At 38.2% G+C, this 16,765-nt stretch overlaps 1 protein-coding gene across 7 annotated transcripts in view; it reads left to right on the top strand.

The window, feature by feature from the left end:
* The window catches only part of TBCK (TBC1 domain containing kinase), a 200,420-nt gene extending 187,231 nt beyond the window's left edge, over nucleotides 1–13,189 (top strand). For all 7 annotated transcript variants that reach the window (XM_026499132.4, XM_044384227.3, XM_044384224.3 and 4 more), the window contains one exon: nucleotides 11,422–13,189. In XM_026499132.4, coding sequence (XP_026354917.1) covers nucleotides 11,422–11,532 — 111 coding nt within the window. In that variant the 3' untranslated portion in view covers nucleotides 11,533–13,189. The remainder of the gene's footprint in view (nucleotides 1–11,421) is intronic.
* Nucleotides 13,190–16,765: the final 3,576 nt, after the last annotated feature.

Genomic DNA, 16,765 nt, shown 5'->3' with positions numbered 1-16,765 from the left:
GGAAAAGGAAATAGGAGTTTGTCTGAGACTGATAGCCAAAGCTCCGCAACTTTCAAAAGGACATTGGTGAAATGGCTTCACTGCTTTTATTATGTGATTCAAGGCATCTGATTACATTCTGTCACTATCTTCTCTTACTTTATTCAGGACACTAAGAGACAGTCTTCTCATTAATCTTTAATTTACATGTAAATAAATGCATGTATTTATATAAAGAATAAGCAAGCATAAATCTAAAATGAAGAATTTCTTTTGTCCTTAAAATACAAAGAAACTTCAGCCTTATTATTAAATGAAATTTTCAGTAAGGACTTCTGGGTACTATATGTTGTCCTTCCTGACTATAGAGAAGCAAGCTATTCCTTGGAAAGGATCCACAGGTCACCTTCCCTAAGGCCCATAGCCCTTAGGAAGGAAAAACTCTCTACACAATAGTGTTAGGAGTCTCAGAATTTCCTGAGGGCCTCCATATTGCTCTGTGTAGGCTGCAGAGTGCCAGGCAAATGGAAAAGGAAAGGCTAAAAGCACAAGAACCATTTAGGAACTAATTCAAGAGTAATTAGGATCTAAAATGGAGTAGGAGCAGAGGAATGGAAAAGAAGGAATGAATCCAAGACACTCACAGAGAGAACTGACACAGCTTTGTGCCTAAATGAACATGGAGCCAAAGTCAAAAGTCCAAAATATACCTTGGCTAACTGAATTTAAATTTAAAAAAAAATTTTTTTTAAAGTAAAACATAACCTTAAAATTTCCAGATTGGGTTTTTGGGGAGCTTTTTGATAGCTTTAACAGAGATAAGGAAGAGAAAATAGATTTGGAAGGACCGTGATGAATTTTGGACATACTGAGTTTGAAGTGCTAATGGGACATGAGTATAAAAACATCAATTAAGGATTTAGAGGTTCAGACCAGAATTCAGAGAGTTAAAACAGGATGTGTATATACATGGAATCCTTCCGCTTATGAAATAAGCACTTAGTATTTTACAACACAGAAAAAAGTAGGGTTCTTTCTTATAATTAAATTTAATAGCTTATAAATGCATTATTCCAGAATGGAAAACAAATTCCTGGTGATGGGCTCAACAACAGACTGTCAAAAGACCATTAAAAGATATAACTTAAATTTGTTTCAGGAAATTGTAAAAATCCATTGTCTCCATTATAAACTAGCTTAAACATTAAAAAGAAAAATTGCTTTAGTGCACATGATTAGTCGAGGAGATCAACAAAGAGAAAAAGATAAGAGGAAAATAGAAGAGAAGGAAGGAAAACACCATTTTGACATGTGAAGGGGGAAAAGTCTGTTATTGGGATTTCAACAAAGCAAACAATGAAATAGAAGTTGCACTGGCTTATAGTATGCTGAGATATCACGCGCCTTCAGAAAATTTTTTTAAAAGATTTGTTTATTTATTTTAGAGAGAGAGAGCACATGAGCAGGGGGAGGGGCGTAGGAAGAGGGAGAAAGAGACTCCCCACCGAGCACAGAGCCCAACTGAGCACAGACCTGACCTGAGCTGAAAGCAAGAGTTGGATGCTTAAACAACTGCACCACACAGGCGCCCCTGCCTTCAGGAAATATTTATCTTTCTTGCCATTTCTAATCAAAATGTATACTTACCTCTTTCAGCTTACACAAGAGTTGAGCAAAGACCCTGTTAGTAAAGAATAAGAGAACATGGTTTTTGGCTCTTACCAGATCCAATTAGATAGTTTCCTTACTATTTGCCTAAAATCCTTTCTCCCTCCTGCACTGGCAGTAAAGAGGTTTAACCAGTGCCAAGCATACTTCCTGACACACTGTAGATGCTCGAAAAATATTTGTTGAATGAATGAATCAGTTTTTCAGTAGATATTAGAGCAAATACTATATATTAGGCACTGTTCTGGTCATTGGAGAAACAGTAATAAGTAAAACAAAGTCCCTATTTTCATGGAGCTTGCAATATATTGGGAGAGACAGTAAATATTTATCAAGGGGTTATAAATGCTGAAATAAAAAATAAAGTAGGATGAGGGGAAAGAGTGGTGGTAGCTAATTTTCTTTATAAGATGAGCGGGGAAGCCCTTCTTTGGAGTGAGATGGGAAGCCACTAGAACATGGAAAACAAAGGGTTTTGTATGATCTGACTTTTATTTTAATAGAATCATTATAATTGCCACATAATGAAAGACTGTAGGCAGTGAGGACAGAAGCAGTCAGACAAGAAGTTATTGCTATAATCTAAGTAAGAGGTGATGGTAACTTGGACTAGGAGATAAGATTAAAGGGGCTGTGGATGGGGAGTGGAGGAAGGGTTTGCAGATTGGCAGCTCACGTAGGACCTCATAGATGATGATAAAGACTTTAGATTTTATTCCGAAAAAAAATAAATAAATAAAACCAAGAGGCCATTAAAATGCTTTGAAAAGAGAGGTTATGTGATCTGACTGACATAAAGGATCACTCATGTTGTGTGCTGAACAGACCATTGGGGCAAGGGTGGCCGTAGAAGAGATCAGTTAGTGTAGTATGTAGAATAATCTATGTAAGAAATAATGATTGCTTGGGCTTGTGTGACAATAGCAGAGGTGGTGAGAAGTGATTAGGCTCTGAGTATGTTTTGAAAGTTAGAGACTACACCATACTTTGGTAGAGGAGAAAAAGAAATATATATCCTATCCAGGTTTATCGCTTAAACAACTGGAAGAGTAAAGTTGCTCTTTTCTGAGATGGGGAAGACTTCAGGAGTTTAGAGGTAGAGATAGAGCAGAAATCAAGTGTTTTCCTTTGAAACTGTTAAGTTTGGAAGCTTATTAGACATCTAAGTGGAGATATTGAGGAAACAGAGTGATGAGTTTAGAGTTCAGAGAAGAGGCTAAAGACATAAATTTAAAGTCATCAGTGTGTAGATGGGACTTAGAGCCATGGGACTAGATGAAATCACTTAGGGGGTGAATTGAGATGGAGAAGAGAAGTCAGAAGACAGCAATGGGACAGAAGTCAGGAAGACAAGAAAAATCTACCAAAGGAGACTAGAAAGATCAGCTAGTGAGGTAAGAGAACTAGGACAGGTTGACCTATTGAAGACCAGTAGAAGAGAGTTTTGAAAAGAGGAAGGTATAATCAACTGTGTCAGATGATGCTGATAGGTCAAGTCAGATTCAAATGAGTCTTAAAAATTGGATTTGGCAGTGTGACAAAATGGAGATTATTGCTGTGCTTTTTAAAGAGTATTTTAGGGAAGTGATGGAGACAAAAGTCTAATTGGAGTAGATTCAAGAGAGAATAGGCTTTCTGCAAAGAAATGAAGGGATAGAACAAATATATAGATTACAGGAGATATAAAAGCCATCCATCAGTCACATGTGTGAACCTTGTTTGGATCCTGATGCAAATAAACAGATTGTATATATAGATAAGTAGATGATGGATGGATGGATGGATGGATGGATGGATGAAAACATGACATTTATGATGTAACTGGAAATTTGAACACTTACTAAATAATTATATTAAAGGATTATTGTGAATATTTTCTAGGTATGATCATGATACTGTGGTTATATTTTTTTTTATTATTAATAATGATTTTTTATTATATTATGTTAGTCACCATACAGTACATCCCCGGTTTTCGATGCAAGGCTCGATGATTCATTAGTTGTGTATAACACCCAGTGCACCATGCAATATGTGCCCTCCTTACTACCCATCACCGGTCTATCCCATTCCCCCACCCCCCTCCCCTCTGTAGCCCTCAGTTTGTTTCTCATAGTCCATAGTCTCTCATGTTTCATTCCCCCTTCTGATTACCCCCCCTTTCTTTATCCCTTTCTTCCCCTACTGATCATTCTAGTTCTTATGTTCCATAGATGAGAGAAATCATATGATAGTTGTCTTTCTCTGCTTGACTTATTTCACTAAGCATTATCTCCTCCAGTGCCGTCCATGTTGTAGCAAATGTTGAGAACTCATTCTTTCTGATTGCTGAGTAATATTCCATTGTATATATGGACCACAACTTCTTAATCCAGTCATCTGTTGCAGGGCATCTCGGCTCCTTCCACGATTTAGCTATTGTGGACATTGCTGCTATGAACATTGGGGTGCATATGGCCCTTCTCTTCACTACGTCTGTATCTTTGGGGTAAACACCCAGTAGTGCAATGGCTGGATCATAGGGTAGCTCAATTTTTAACTTTTTAAGGGACCTCCACACGGTTATATTTTTTAAGTATTTTTATTTCAGAGATACATATTTATGTACTAAATTATATGTGAGATTTACATCAAAATAATGGATGTGGTCAGGAAGAGTGGGTGGGAGGAACAAATGAAATAAATTGTCTGAGTTGTAATTATTGAAACTGAGTTTTGGGTACCTAGGGGCTCATTATACCATTCTTGTCTATTTTTATATTTTTTTGACATTTTTCTTAATATAAAGGTAAAGAGAGAGAGAATGGGAAGAGATGAGATGGGGACAGAAACTATATAGACAACAGAAAATTAAAACAAGAAAACTACAACTATTTAGAAAAAAACTACAAATTATTTATATATCCCCTTATATAACACAAACTATTAAAAATGTTTTTTTTAAGATACAATCTTTACATTACCAAATATCCTAATCTCAGAGATTGGGTCCAAGAATAAAAGACTAATGTACAACATAGTATGGATTGTGAATATCCCAGACACCATTAGGATAGCTATCCTTAAAAAATATACATGGATCTAATAAATTTAATTAATTCAATTTAATAAATCCTAGACCATATAATGGCTGTTTATGTACATGCTCCCATTTTTTTTCTTACTCCATAATTAACCATTTTACAGTATATAACATTCTACACTAATACCCTGGAATTAACAGTTCAGCTCCTTACTTGTCACAAGTGCCTATGGTTAGGTGTAAGATGATTGTTGACCTTATGTTCACCGTCTTGGTTTTGCCCAGCTGCTGACTTGACTTCTGTGAGTCAAATAAGAGTGTAAGGTAGCCACTGCCTAATTGTTATTAGATGTTATTACTGTGAAAACCAGTTTTACACCTGACATAGTACTCTTTTTTCAGCATTGAGATATAAGTGATACATAGGAGTTGTATATATTAAGGGTATACAACTTGATGTTTTGATATATGTATGCATTGTGAAATGATCACCACAGTCAAACCAATTAACATGTCATCACCTCACATAGTTACCATTTTCTTTCTTTTTTTCTTAGCAAATTTCCAGCAAACAATACAGTATTATTATACTTATAACTGTAATTACCATGCTGTACATTAGGTCTCCAGGACTTATTCATCTTGCATAACTGAAATTTTGTACCATTTGACCAACATCTGTCCATCTCCTCTCCCCAACACCTTCACCCCTAGCAACTACCAGTCTACTCTCTGCTTCTATGAGTTTGATGATTTTGTATTCCATGTATCAGCAAAACATTGCAGTATTTGTGTTTCTGTGTCTGGTTTACTTCACTTAGCATAATGTCCTCCAGCTTTAGCCATGTTATCCCAAATGGCAGGAGTTCCCTTTTATGGCTTAATAATATTCCAGTGTGTGTGCATGTGTGTGTATCCATTATCCATCAATGGACATAGGTTGTTTCCTTCTCTTGACTACTGTAACTAATTCTGCAATGAACATAGGAGTATAGATACCAAAATCCAGATTTCATTTCCTTTGGATACGTACTTAGAAGTGGGATTGCTGGATCGTATGGTAGTTCTATTTTTAATTTTTTAAGGAACCTCTGCACTGTTTTCCATAATGACCAAACCAATATATATTCCTACTACAAGTGTACATGGGTTCCCTTAAGTAGTTTATTTAAGAAAGTAAACTTATGTAGTACTCTTAAGAAAATAAACATTAGTTTTAATTATAAAATATCTAAATACAGAAGACTAGCAGAAGACAGCACTTATCTCAATTATGGAAGCAACACAACAAGGATCAAAACAAAATGACATTTCAAAATTACACTTGACTATATAATCAGGGGAAAAGATCAGTGGCATATTAGGTAAATCATTCCTACCTTTTCCTAGTACTCCTTGTCATAGCTCTCATGTTTCTAATTGGGATCACTGAGATGACCCCTTCAAATGATTAAGACCTCAAAATTTAGTAATTACCTCAGAATTTCTTCTTTTTTTTTAAGATTTTATTTATTTATTTATTTATTTATTTATTTATTTATTTGACAGAAAGAGAGAGGCAGTGAGAGAGGGAACACAAGCAGGGCGAGTGGGAGAGGGAGAAGCAGGCTTCCCGCCAAGCAGGGAGCCCCATGCAGGCTCGATCCCAGAACGCTGGGATCATGACCTAAGCCGAAGGCAGATGCTTAATGCCTGAGCCACCCAGGCGCCCCTACCTCAGAATTTCTTAAATAATCAGGACAAGACAGCACTTGGGTTATTTTCAACCCAAGGCCACACTGTACTCTAGATGTAGAAATCATCCCATACTCTGTTTCTCATCTTATCTCATCCCACACTTATTGAGTTGTCCAGCCAAACTTAGGTACGTAATTTGCGTGAAGTACCAGTCCAGCCCCAACTGCACAGTGCCAGAATTATTAAATGGACACCATATTTTCAGAATTGCAGGGGTCAAGAGGATACATAGGACTAATACAGCATCAGCCTGACATCCATAAAACCAAGAAAATGAAATTACTACAGCTATTCATTACAGGATAATTTGCAGTTCCCTTATACAGTTCTATGTTCAACCAAAAGTAATAAATCCATATCCCAAATTTAGAAGTATTTGGAGGGAAAGGAATGAACAATTAAATGGAAGAGAGAAAAGGACCTCCGTTTGAACTTCACCAGAGTATTAGTCAGTACATGGCGATTGTCCAGTTCACAAGGCCAAAGTTTCACATCAAGAAACTTAATTGTCCTGCAATGTGCTCCTGTCAGAATCTTCAGAAGCCAAATTTTCTTAGCTGCTTGTGGGTTCTACCCAAATCTGTGACCTAGGACACCCAGTGAGAAACAACCTGATCCTGTTCTCTGCTTCTCTTAAATCTTACCCATACTCAGCCTTAATTTCTTGGCCTTGGTTAAGCTATGCTACCCTGTGGCAGATCAAAATATCCCTTTCCTTTACTCATTCTCCTCCTATAACAGAACTTGACTTCCACTGGACAAACATGCCAGCCTCTTAATCCAAGCTAAGATGAAAGAGAAAACAAAATGGAGTGCCACCCACAAGAGCTTGCCACTTTCAGACAGTGCTATTTTGAGGTGTGTCTACCTAAGCCCTAGAAATGAAAAGCACCACCAGATTCTACTAACCAGAGGAATGACGAAAATGCAAGAGCTTTGCCTTTTCCACATGGGAGTACTTCCCACAAGAAATGCAGCTTCCCCTGCCATCTCTGAGTCCCAAAATCCTAGCCCAGCCAATACCAGATCCTGCCAGCTCTACCTGGGATGTTGACCTATAGATCTCAGCTGGTTGTGCAGTTGGAAGAACCCCATCCTTTCCACATAGGACTTGGTCTCACAAATCCCGACTCTCCCCACAGTGACAGCCTCTTTGGTGCAAAGTGACTTGCTCTCCACACAGGACTTCAAATTGCAGTTTGAGGTCTCAGACAAACCTGACCAGCAAATGAATCCCATTATCTAGTAAAATTATTCTCAATGCTGGCTATACAACAGAATCACCTACGAGGCTTCAAAACAAACAAATAAAAAACCTGATGTGGGAGCTAGATCCCCCCCCAAATTCTACTTATTACTGATCTGGAATGGGTCTGGGTATTGCTGTTGACTACAAGCACCAGATGAGTCTGACATCTCCATAGCCACTGGTCCAATATGACTTCGTGCCACTTCTGCTGAGGATATTGCTCAGTGAGTCTAGGTTCGTGACTTCTGTTTGAAGCCAGGCCTCTCCCAGAGCCGCAGCTGCAGGCTACTCTAGATGCTCAATCACCAAAGTCCAGTATCCTGCATGTTAACACCCTAAAGCTGCCAAAGCTCTGCCAGATGAAGAGTAAAAGATGGATGAAACCCTGAACTCTACCTGCCTGGTTCTCCTCTGTCCCACCACCGGTCTTCTCCATGAGTGATGTGGCTTTTTGCACACAGTGGAAACCACCCATGGACATTCACAGCCCTTTCCTTCCTCCCTAACCTGTCAGACTATAGCCACAGAGAATACTATCTGATCCACAATTGTGGCCATCACATCTGGGTTCCCATTCCCCTCAAGCATCAGTGTATGAGGGATGGGGAGAGGGGAATAGCTCCCCTAACCCCAGTTAAATTCAGAGGTACCCTGACCTTCTACTTGTGTAATCTCCCTACTATTTGATGTCATTTGTTACTATCTCCTCCACTGATCTATAAGCACTGCAAAAACTGGGACAATGCCTGGTACTCAGTAGGTGCTCACTAAAATGTTTGATGAAGGAAGGAGGGAAGGAAGGAAGGAAGGAAGGAAGGAAGGAAGGAAGGAAGGAAGGAAGGAAGGAAGGAAGGAAGGGGAAGCACTGCCATGGTAGGAGTGGAAAAGATGCACTCATGCTTTCACTGTTAGGGCCAGTATTTAACATGGGTAATTGCAGCCACAAGCAGAACAGAACTCACAATCCTAACCTGAAAACTCAACACTGGCGCTTTTTCTTTGCTAAAGCACAGCCTTGCTTTTCAAGGCACCGAAACATTTGCCATCTCCTTGTATTCTGCTTCTACTTTTCTTCTTAGACCTCCCACATAGCAACACCCTAATTGTTCCAAAGTGCTCTGTTCTGCCTGCTTTGCCTTTACCATTTCCAGCTCAACAGCTGCCTAGTTGTTAGGTCCCTCCTTAAAATAACCATGGGAACTGTTTCTAGCTCCACAGCATAATTTCAGAGAGATTAAGTTAAACGTACAGTAGTAAGTCCTTCCTTACTTTCCAACTTCTACAGTGTTTTGAAAATACTGACTGCTAAGACTGCTTATCCACAAGATTTTTTTCAATAATGGTGTGTTTATCTTAGAGTTCTGGTTTACATGTTAATTGTATTGCTACATGTGGGAGAATGAAACAAAGATGTTTCAGTAATCATATGGTACCGGGGACTGTGCTACCTGCACTTGACTCAAAGCAGATAAATCTAGCATCTCTGCTCTCAAGGACTGAGGTTCAAAGAGAAATAAGCAGGAACAGCATGAAGACCAGCTCACAGTAGCAGTCTAGCTCACTTGACAGCTTTTGAAATACAGATGCACTGTTTTTCTTCAACATTAATTACTATTAAAGATCCTTTCAGGTGACTAAAAGAATATAGGATCTGAAATGTTAATAGCCATTGAATCTATTAAGGCACTGCAGAGAATGATGGAAAAGCTCGGTGGGGTCAGCAGTATTAAGATCCATTTCTGTGAGTAGTTTTGAAGATTGTTAAAGATCCCAGTCCAGCAGTATCTATTCCACCTACTTACTGATACCTTTATCTTGTTGGCTTTAGGTGATATGTTTCAAAATATTGTCCTTGGACTACCTGCTTTAGAATCATCTAGCGGTGTTTGTTTAAAACAACAACCACCACCACAACAAAAACACATTCTTGACCCCCGGATCAGTAAAGCAGAATCCTTGGGGTTGAGGCCTTGAACTAATCCTGACCAAAACATTCAGCTTTTGAACCATCAAGTCTAGACTGCTTGCTTGAGACCTCACCAACTATTAAGCTTCAAATACTCCCATGAGCACTGTCAGCAGGTAGTCGTTTTTCTTGGGGGATCTGAGATCAGGTTATGACAAAGTAATTGAGAAGAACGTGAGGGCGCAACTACCCAAGGAAGAGGAAGAGAACACCACCAAGGGGGAGGGAATGGAGAAAACCCTTCTTTCCTTCATGCTTTTGCCCCAGGTTATATGTCGTATGTCTTGGTTTAGTTCAGTCCAACAAGCATATGTTGAACCCCTGCCATGTGCCAGGCACTAGGGATAAAAATAAACAGAACAGGCTCACTGTCCTATGGGAGTTTACAGTTTGGTAGAGGAAGCAGGCTCTTAAATGAGCAATTTAAATAAACATGGTAACCAAAAAACACAGATTTGCCCGAGGTATTTTAGGGGCTAAGAAGAGGGGTTTGTAATGGAGACTTAGCTTGTAGAGAAGAAATGGCCTGAGTAGGGAAATAAGTAGAAATTAGGCAGATGTGGGTAGGTGGGGGGGCTCTTGAGGAGGAGCTAAAGGGTATCCAGGAGCTGGTAGGAAATGGTGCATGTTCCCAACAAAGGGCAATCTGCACAACCAAAATGCTCTGAATCCTAAATTCATTTCTATCGGGATTGACAAGCAGTTCAGGACTGCTTTATTATAAGGTCAAAGGAATGGAGAAAGATAACCAATGATCCTGGATAGGTAAACATGGGCCAAGTCAGGAAGATGTATGTATGTCTTGCTAACATTTCAAAGTCCTGTTTTGCTAGCTATCTAGAAGACCTCTTAAATCAGTCCTTCAAATTCATTCCAGGTTTATGGTCTCAAACTGTTCATTGAAGTTGCTCCAGAAACATGTTACAACAAGTTTATGGGCCCTTTCTGGGACATTATACTAATAAATGGACAGTAATATCAAAAATTGTTCAATATAGGGTGGCTCAGTCAGTTGGGTGTCTGCTTTTGGCTCAGGTCATAATCCTAGAGTCCCAGGATGGAGCCCACGTCAGGTTCCGTGCTCGGCGGGGAGCCTGCTTCCTCCTGTCCCTCTGCTGCTCCCCCTGCTTGTGCTCTCTCTCTCTGTCAAATAAATAAAATCTTTTTTAAAAAATTGTTCAATATAGATTTGAGAGGGGCGCCTGGGTAGGCTTAGTCATTAAGCGTCTGCCTTCGGCTCAGGGCGTGATCCTGGATCCCTGGGATCGAGCCCTGCATCAGGCTCCTCTGCTGGGAGCCGCTTCTTCCACTCCCACTCCCCTGCTTGTGTTCCCTCTCTCGCTGGCTGTCTCTCCCTCTGTCAAATAAATAAATAAAATCTTTAAAAATATATATATATAGACTTGAGAATGTTTTAACTATCACTGAAGAATACATGAAAAATAGTAATATTAATGACCTCTGGAGAGGGAAACTGAGAAGAGAGGTAGGAATTTACATCTCACTGTATACCTTTTGTACTGTTTGAATATTTACCATGTATATTTATTGCCTATTCCAACAAGTTTAAAAGAGAACTAAAGAGACACATTTATTCCATATCATAAAGAAGCTGTCAACATGTTAAATAGTGATTTAGTTTATACTGAAAACCCAATTAATAATTCATTGATACAACAGTGACAGTAATAGTATTATTAAAGTAGTTTTGTCTTTCACAGCTTGAGAACAAAAATAGGATTGGAGAAATACAGATTTTGTATATCCTCTATAAATTTGGTCTTTTTTCTTTTTTTTCAGTTTGCAGCTCATCTTGTGAAGATGAAATATCCAAGAATCTGCATTCTAGATGGTGGCATTAATAAGATCAAGCCAACAGGCCTCCTCACCGTCCCGTCTCCTCAAATATGAAGAACCAAGACTGACTGTGAAAAGGACAGAGTGATATCAGCCCCAACAGCCCAATTCTTCATAGCCTTGCCACTCTAAGACAGAGCTGGACTTCCAGATTGTTGCATTTCCATAAAGTTTTGTCATAAAACATTTTTTTGATCTCATAGCTCACATGTTCAGCTATCTAGGCAACAAACTTGACTGTACATGACTGTACATGTATTGCTGAAAGAATTTCCTTAACAGTGAAATCCGATCATGTATTTTTACCACAGTGCAACACAAAGCTAGAGGAATTTGGCTGACAAGGCAGATTTAGCATTATCAAGAAATCTCAATTGCACTGAAAAAGCTGTCTCCCATTGCACTGAACAGACAGTACTAACAAAGGTTTTATTTAGAAACATAGACTGAATGGGGGTTGAAATCATCTTTCCATGATAATGAAAAGTAAAAAGCTATTCACAATATATTCCTTATAAGTAAATGCTATATTTGGCAACTCATTTTTGGCCCAGACAGATCGTGTGTGTGTGTGTGTGTGTGTGTGTGTGTGTGTGTGTGTGTGGTTTGTTTAGGAGAAGAATTTAGCCCACTGAAAAAAGTAATAATAATTTACTTCCAGAAAAATGAAAGTCAGAAACCATTCACATGAGATAGAACATTTATTCAGCTCCTGTGGCAGAGAAATCCAAACTAAGAGTGACAAACAAACTAGAACTGTATTTCTTACATAAAAGTCTGCGTAATGAGTCTAGGACTAGTACACTGGTTTCATGATCGTTAAGAACTGAGGTATCTTCACATTGCTTTATCACCCTCAGTACATGGTTCCTATCTCATGGATCAAGATGGCTGCTTAGCTCACACCATCACATATGCTATTTAGAAGGAAGGGAATGAAGGAGGAAGGGGAGAATGGGGGGGGAGAAGGAAAGAGATAGGGAGGGAGCAAATAAGAAAGGAGAGAAGGAAGAGAGTGTTCTTTCTCTTTTAGGGCACAAACCAGAAGTTGCACATATTACTCCTGCTTATACACCATCGGCCAGAACTTACATGTGGCCACAGCTAGCTCTAAGGAAAACGGGAAATATAATCTTTGGCTGGGAGGTCATTTACCCAGGTAAAACATTTTGTTATTATTTTTTAAAGTTTTAATTATTTTAAAAGTTCATTGAACATTATTATTATTAAAACTTTTATTATTACTGTGTGGGAAGAGAACTCATATTGAAGAATAGCGAGCAGCCTCTGCCGCATTATTCTAAAAATTAAGTACTGTGCTTCATTGACTCTAACACATACCACAGTTTTATGAACCATAAAGAAAGAAAAAATGCAACCAAGTCAACTGGGCATACCGTCAACTAGAAGATGCATTCCATTTCAGAAATATGAAAAAAATGTACACCTTAGAATTATTGAACTATAGTACCTTTCTTGACTATCTTCAATTTTAACTAAACAGTGTTGTTGTTGTTGTTGTTTTTCCTCTTTAACTTATATTCTTCTTCAGTGTTGGGAACTACGTAGATGTAGGACATTTCAAGAAGAGCCTCAATTCAACTGTCTGGCTGTGGTTTTATTGTTGCTATTTGTTTTGGTTTTTTTGCATCTACTTTTTTATTGAGATACAGTTTGCATACCATAAAATTCATCCTTTTAAAACGTGCAATTCAGTGGTTTTTAGTATATTCAGAAAATAGTGCAATCATCACTACTGTCTAATTCCAGAACGTTTTTATTCCCCAAAAAAGAAATCCTGTAACTATTAGCAGTTATTCCCCATTAATCCCTCCCAAGGTCTTTGATTTGATTTTTACATATGAAGTGAGATGGGTATCCAACCTCATTCTTGCATGTGGATTTCAAGTTGTCCCAGAGGCTGTGTCATTTTATTTGTTTTGCTTAATTGAATTATATTTAGTCATTCACCAAATATGTTTTAAATACCTATTAGATGCAAGACATTGACATAACTAGTGATTATATCATTCCGTGATACATATTGTATATCTAATATACAAAGAAAATGTGAGAATAATAAGAAAATTTTACCACCGTTTCCCTAATAGTATTTTTGAGGTCATCATCTGCCATGGTAAGAGAAATAATATTAAGTCCTCCTGTCCTTGCCTTCAACCTTTGGTGACTTATCTGACTTCACAGTCCTGACTCGATACTGATGATCACTTGGAAGGAGTGGTTCCGAGTTTTAAGTTTGCCTTACTGAGAAAGCAGAGAAGGATGAGGGGTGGGGATTTGATTTGAATGGCTTGGTAGGAGGGTAAAGGAAAATGAAGACCTGGGTATTGAGGAGAGCTGCATGAGAAGATAATAGTAGCCAAGCTCCATCACAATTTTGCATCTGATCTTTCTTGAAACTTGATAGCTTTAGGCTTAGTTTCTTAAATGAGTTTTTTAAACATTCAAATGATGAATATTTAATATTCTCAACAGTAAAATAAGAAACAACATACAATCACTGCCATGTTTACATGCAGGGCACGGTATTGGACGGCAGATTGCTCCAACAAAGCTAACCTCAACAACTATTTGTTTCACTAAACCTACATGACCCATGACTACAGAAGTCCTTGGTAATACATCATTGACTCCTACATTATCACTATCAGCACTGTTTGTTTCTGGCATCAGCAGTCTCTTTCCCTCTACTACCACCACCAGCCCTCAAATTACACACACACACACACACACACACACACACACACACACACACATAAATCGTTCAGACTCCAGCACCAGTAGCATCTCCAGTCATCTGGAGTCATCCCCATGCTGCACTAAAGCCTCAACTACCAAAGCATTCCATTCATACTTCTAATAATAGACTTATTACATCATTTTGCAATTATCTGTTCACATTTGGGCCTATATTAAAATATGAGCTCCTTGAGGTCAAAGACCATAATTTACACTTCTTTTTGTATTCAACAACCCACTACCGGAGATGCTGTTAAGTGTAAAATTGTATCGGATCTCTTACTTAGGGATTTTAGAATCCATATGGATAGAAAAAATAATAATTTTTTTCAAATGCCAACTTATCTGGTACCTGGTGATATAAAAATAAATTGAAATTTGAATTCACCGAGTGAAGAAAAAAATCTCTAATGTTCTACCCAGCTCTAAAATTCTATAAGTCGGAACAAGTAACTTCCAACAACAGAGTAAACTAAGCTAGTTGCATTCCTTTCCAAAGCATAAAAATGCTAAATTAAAAAAGAATATTAAATACATCTTAATACTTAACCAAGTTTGAAAGAAATAAACAAATTCCTTTATGTCAGATCTGAAGAGGAACTGAAACACTTTCAGGCCCATGGGATATCAAATACCAGCATAGGCCCTGGGAACTGTGGTTTTAACATGCACATAGGGTTAAAAGACACAGCCTTGGCCCTTCTGATAGGGGATTTGTATAGACTACTTTACACAGTGACAGTCTCAAAGAACTCTTTGCTCCACGAAATGACTAGAACTAACCCCACCAAAATAAAGGAAGTTGTAGGAGAGATTGTCCTGGTATTCCGAGTGAAGAAAGACAAATCTGTTGTAGACACATGGAGGTGTTCAATGGAAAGGCTGTGGTAAGCCCCCAAATTAGAACAGGTTTTAAGGCATGTGTTCATCCAACTATTTAAAAATGAGAACAATAAATTAAATCAAACTTTTGGAAAGCATAGATGATGCCAGATCTTTCAATTCCTCCTCCAAATAATTCCATAAAAATACAGTGGACCCTTGAGCAGCACAGGGGTTAGAGCCACCAACCCTACACAGTCAAAAATCCATTTACAACTGTGACTGCCTACCGTTGACCATAAGCCTTACCAATAACAGTCAAGTAACACGTATTGTGTAAATTATATGTATTAAATTCTGTATTCTTACAATAGAGTAAGCTAGAGAAAAAAAAAACGTTAAGGAAATCATAAGGAAGAGAAAATACATTTGTAGTACTGTACTGTATTGGAAAAAAAACACATGGCAGTGGACTTGCACAGTTCAAACTTGTGTTGTTCAAGGGTCAGTTGTACTTCTTTATAGATTAATATCAAAAGTGTGGTACAGCCTCTCTAAAAGATCTTATGCAATAGTTTCATCTGGTAACACCCACTCTCAAGAGACAGGACTGCTGCCTTGAGTGCTGTAGAGTCGGTGGACGTTGTACGTTCAGAGTCACAGACCGTCCCCTGATGGGTACACGTGATGGCTCCACATATACCTCCTATTAACCAAATAATTCATTTCCCTCGGTAAACATTCATGAAGCCAAAGAGTAGAAACAAAACAAGAATATGTATGATAGATTTTTGTTTGGGTGTTCAATCTCAAAACCAAATACCCTTCACAACTACCACCTTATTTTATGTGGAAAAATAGCAGAGAAGTGTTACAAACCTTTGGTGTCTGACACTAGTATTTGCTCACACACAAACTTCAGGTTTTGGAAACCAGTTTTATCTTATTTAATGTTAGAAATAGTACACATTATAAATAAGCCATTTTAAAAGTTAGCCATATTTTTTAAGTTGCATGTATTTATATCTTTTCTGAGTAATTTTCTTGTTAATGTCTTATGATAGATGTTTGTCACATGAAGACTAAACTTGGGTCTCAGCACATTCAGTACCCTTTAGATAGACTGTGATATTTGTAGCTCCTACCGTGACTTCCAAGCCTCATGTCTCCTTGGGTTGACATTCCTCACTACTTTTTTCTCCTCCCTTCGGAGGACACGTTTTTAGTATGCATTCTCTGCAGCATTGCCATAATACTGTTCTGTTCTAATGCTCCGTGTGACCAGTAAACAGTGCGTGGATGAGGACCAAGGCACCGTATTGCCAACATTCCTGGATAGTATAGATTAATCCTCTGGGGGTGGAGGTTAAAACACTGTCCTGTCTTGGCTTAAGACTAATCTTAGAGCTATAACAAATGCATTTAAAGCATTAGATCAGATTCTAAATATTGCATCCTGCCACTCTAAAAGATAAAATATTACTACTATCTTTATATAGAAATGTGACTTTTTAAAAAACAGTACATGACCTACCGTTCTTTTGAAAAACTGCAATAGTGTGATCACCATGTAAAGCATTAAAACCTGACAATCCATGCATTAACTTCAGGAATTTAGTCTCGTTTCCCATTCTTATTACTTTTTTCTCAACTATATTAGCATACTTTTCAGTCCTTTAAGGTAGAATAACTTGTTATTTTAAGG

Source organism: Ursus arctos, unplaced genomic scaffold (assembly GCF_023065955.2).
Source record: "Ursus arctos isolate Adak ecotype North America unplaced genomic scaffold, UrsArc2.0 scaffold_11, whole genome shotgun sequence".
Lineage (NCBI taxonomy): Eukaryota > Metazoa > Chordata > Mammalia > Carnivora > Ursidae > Ursus > Ursus arctos.
This window is presented reverse-complemented; position numbering and strand designations above follow the sequence as displayed.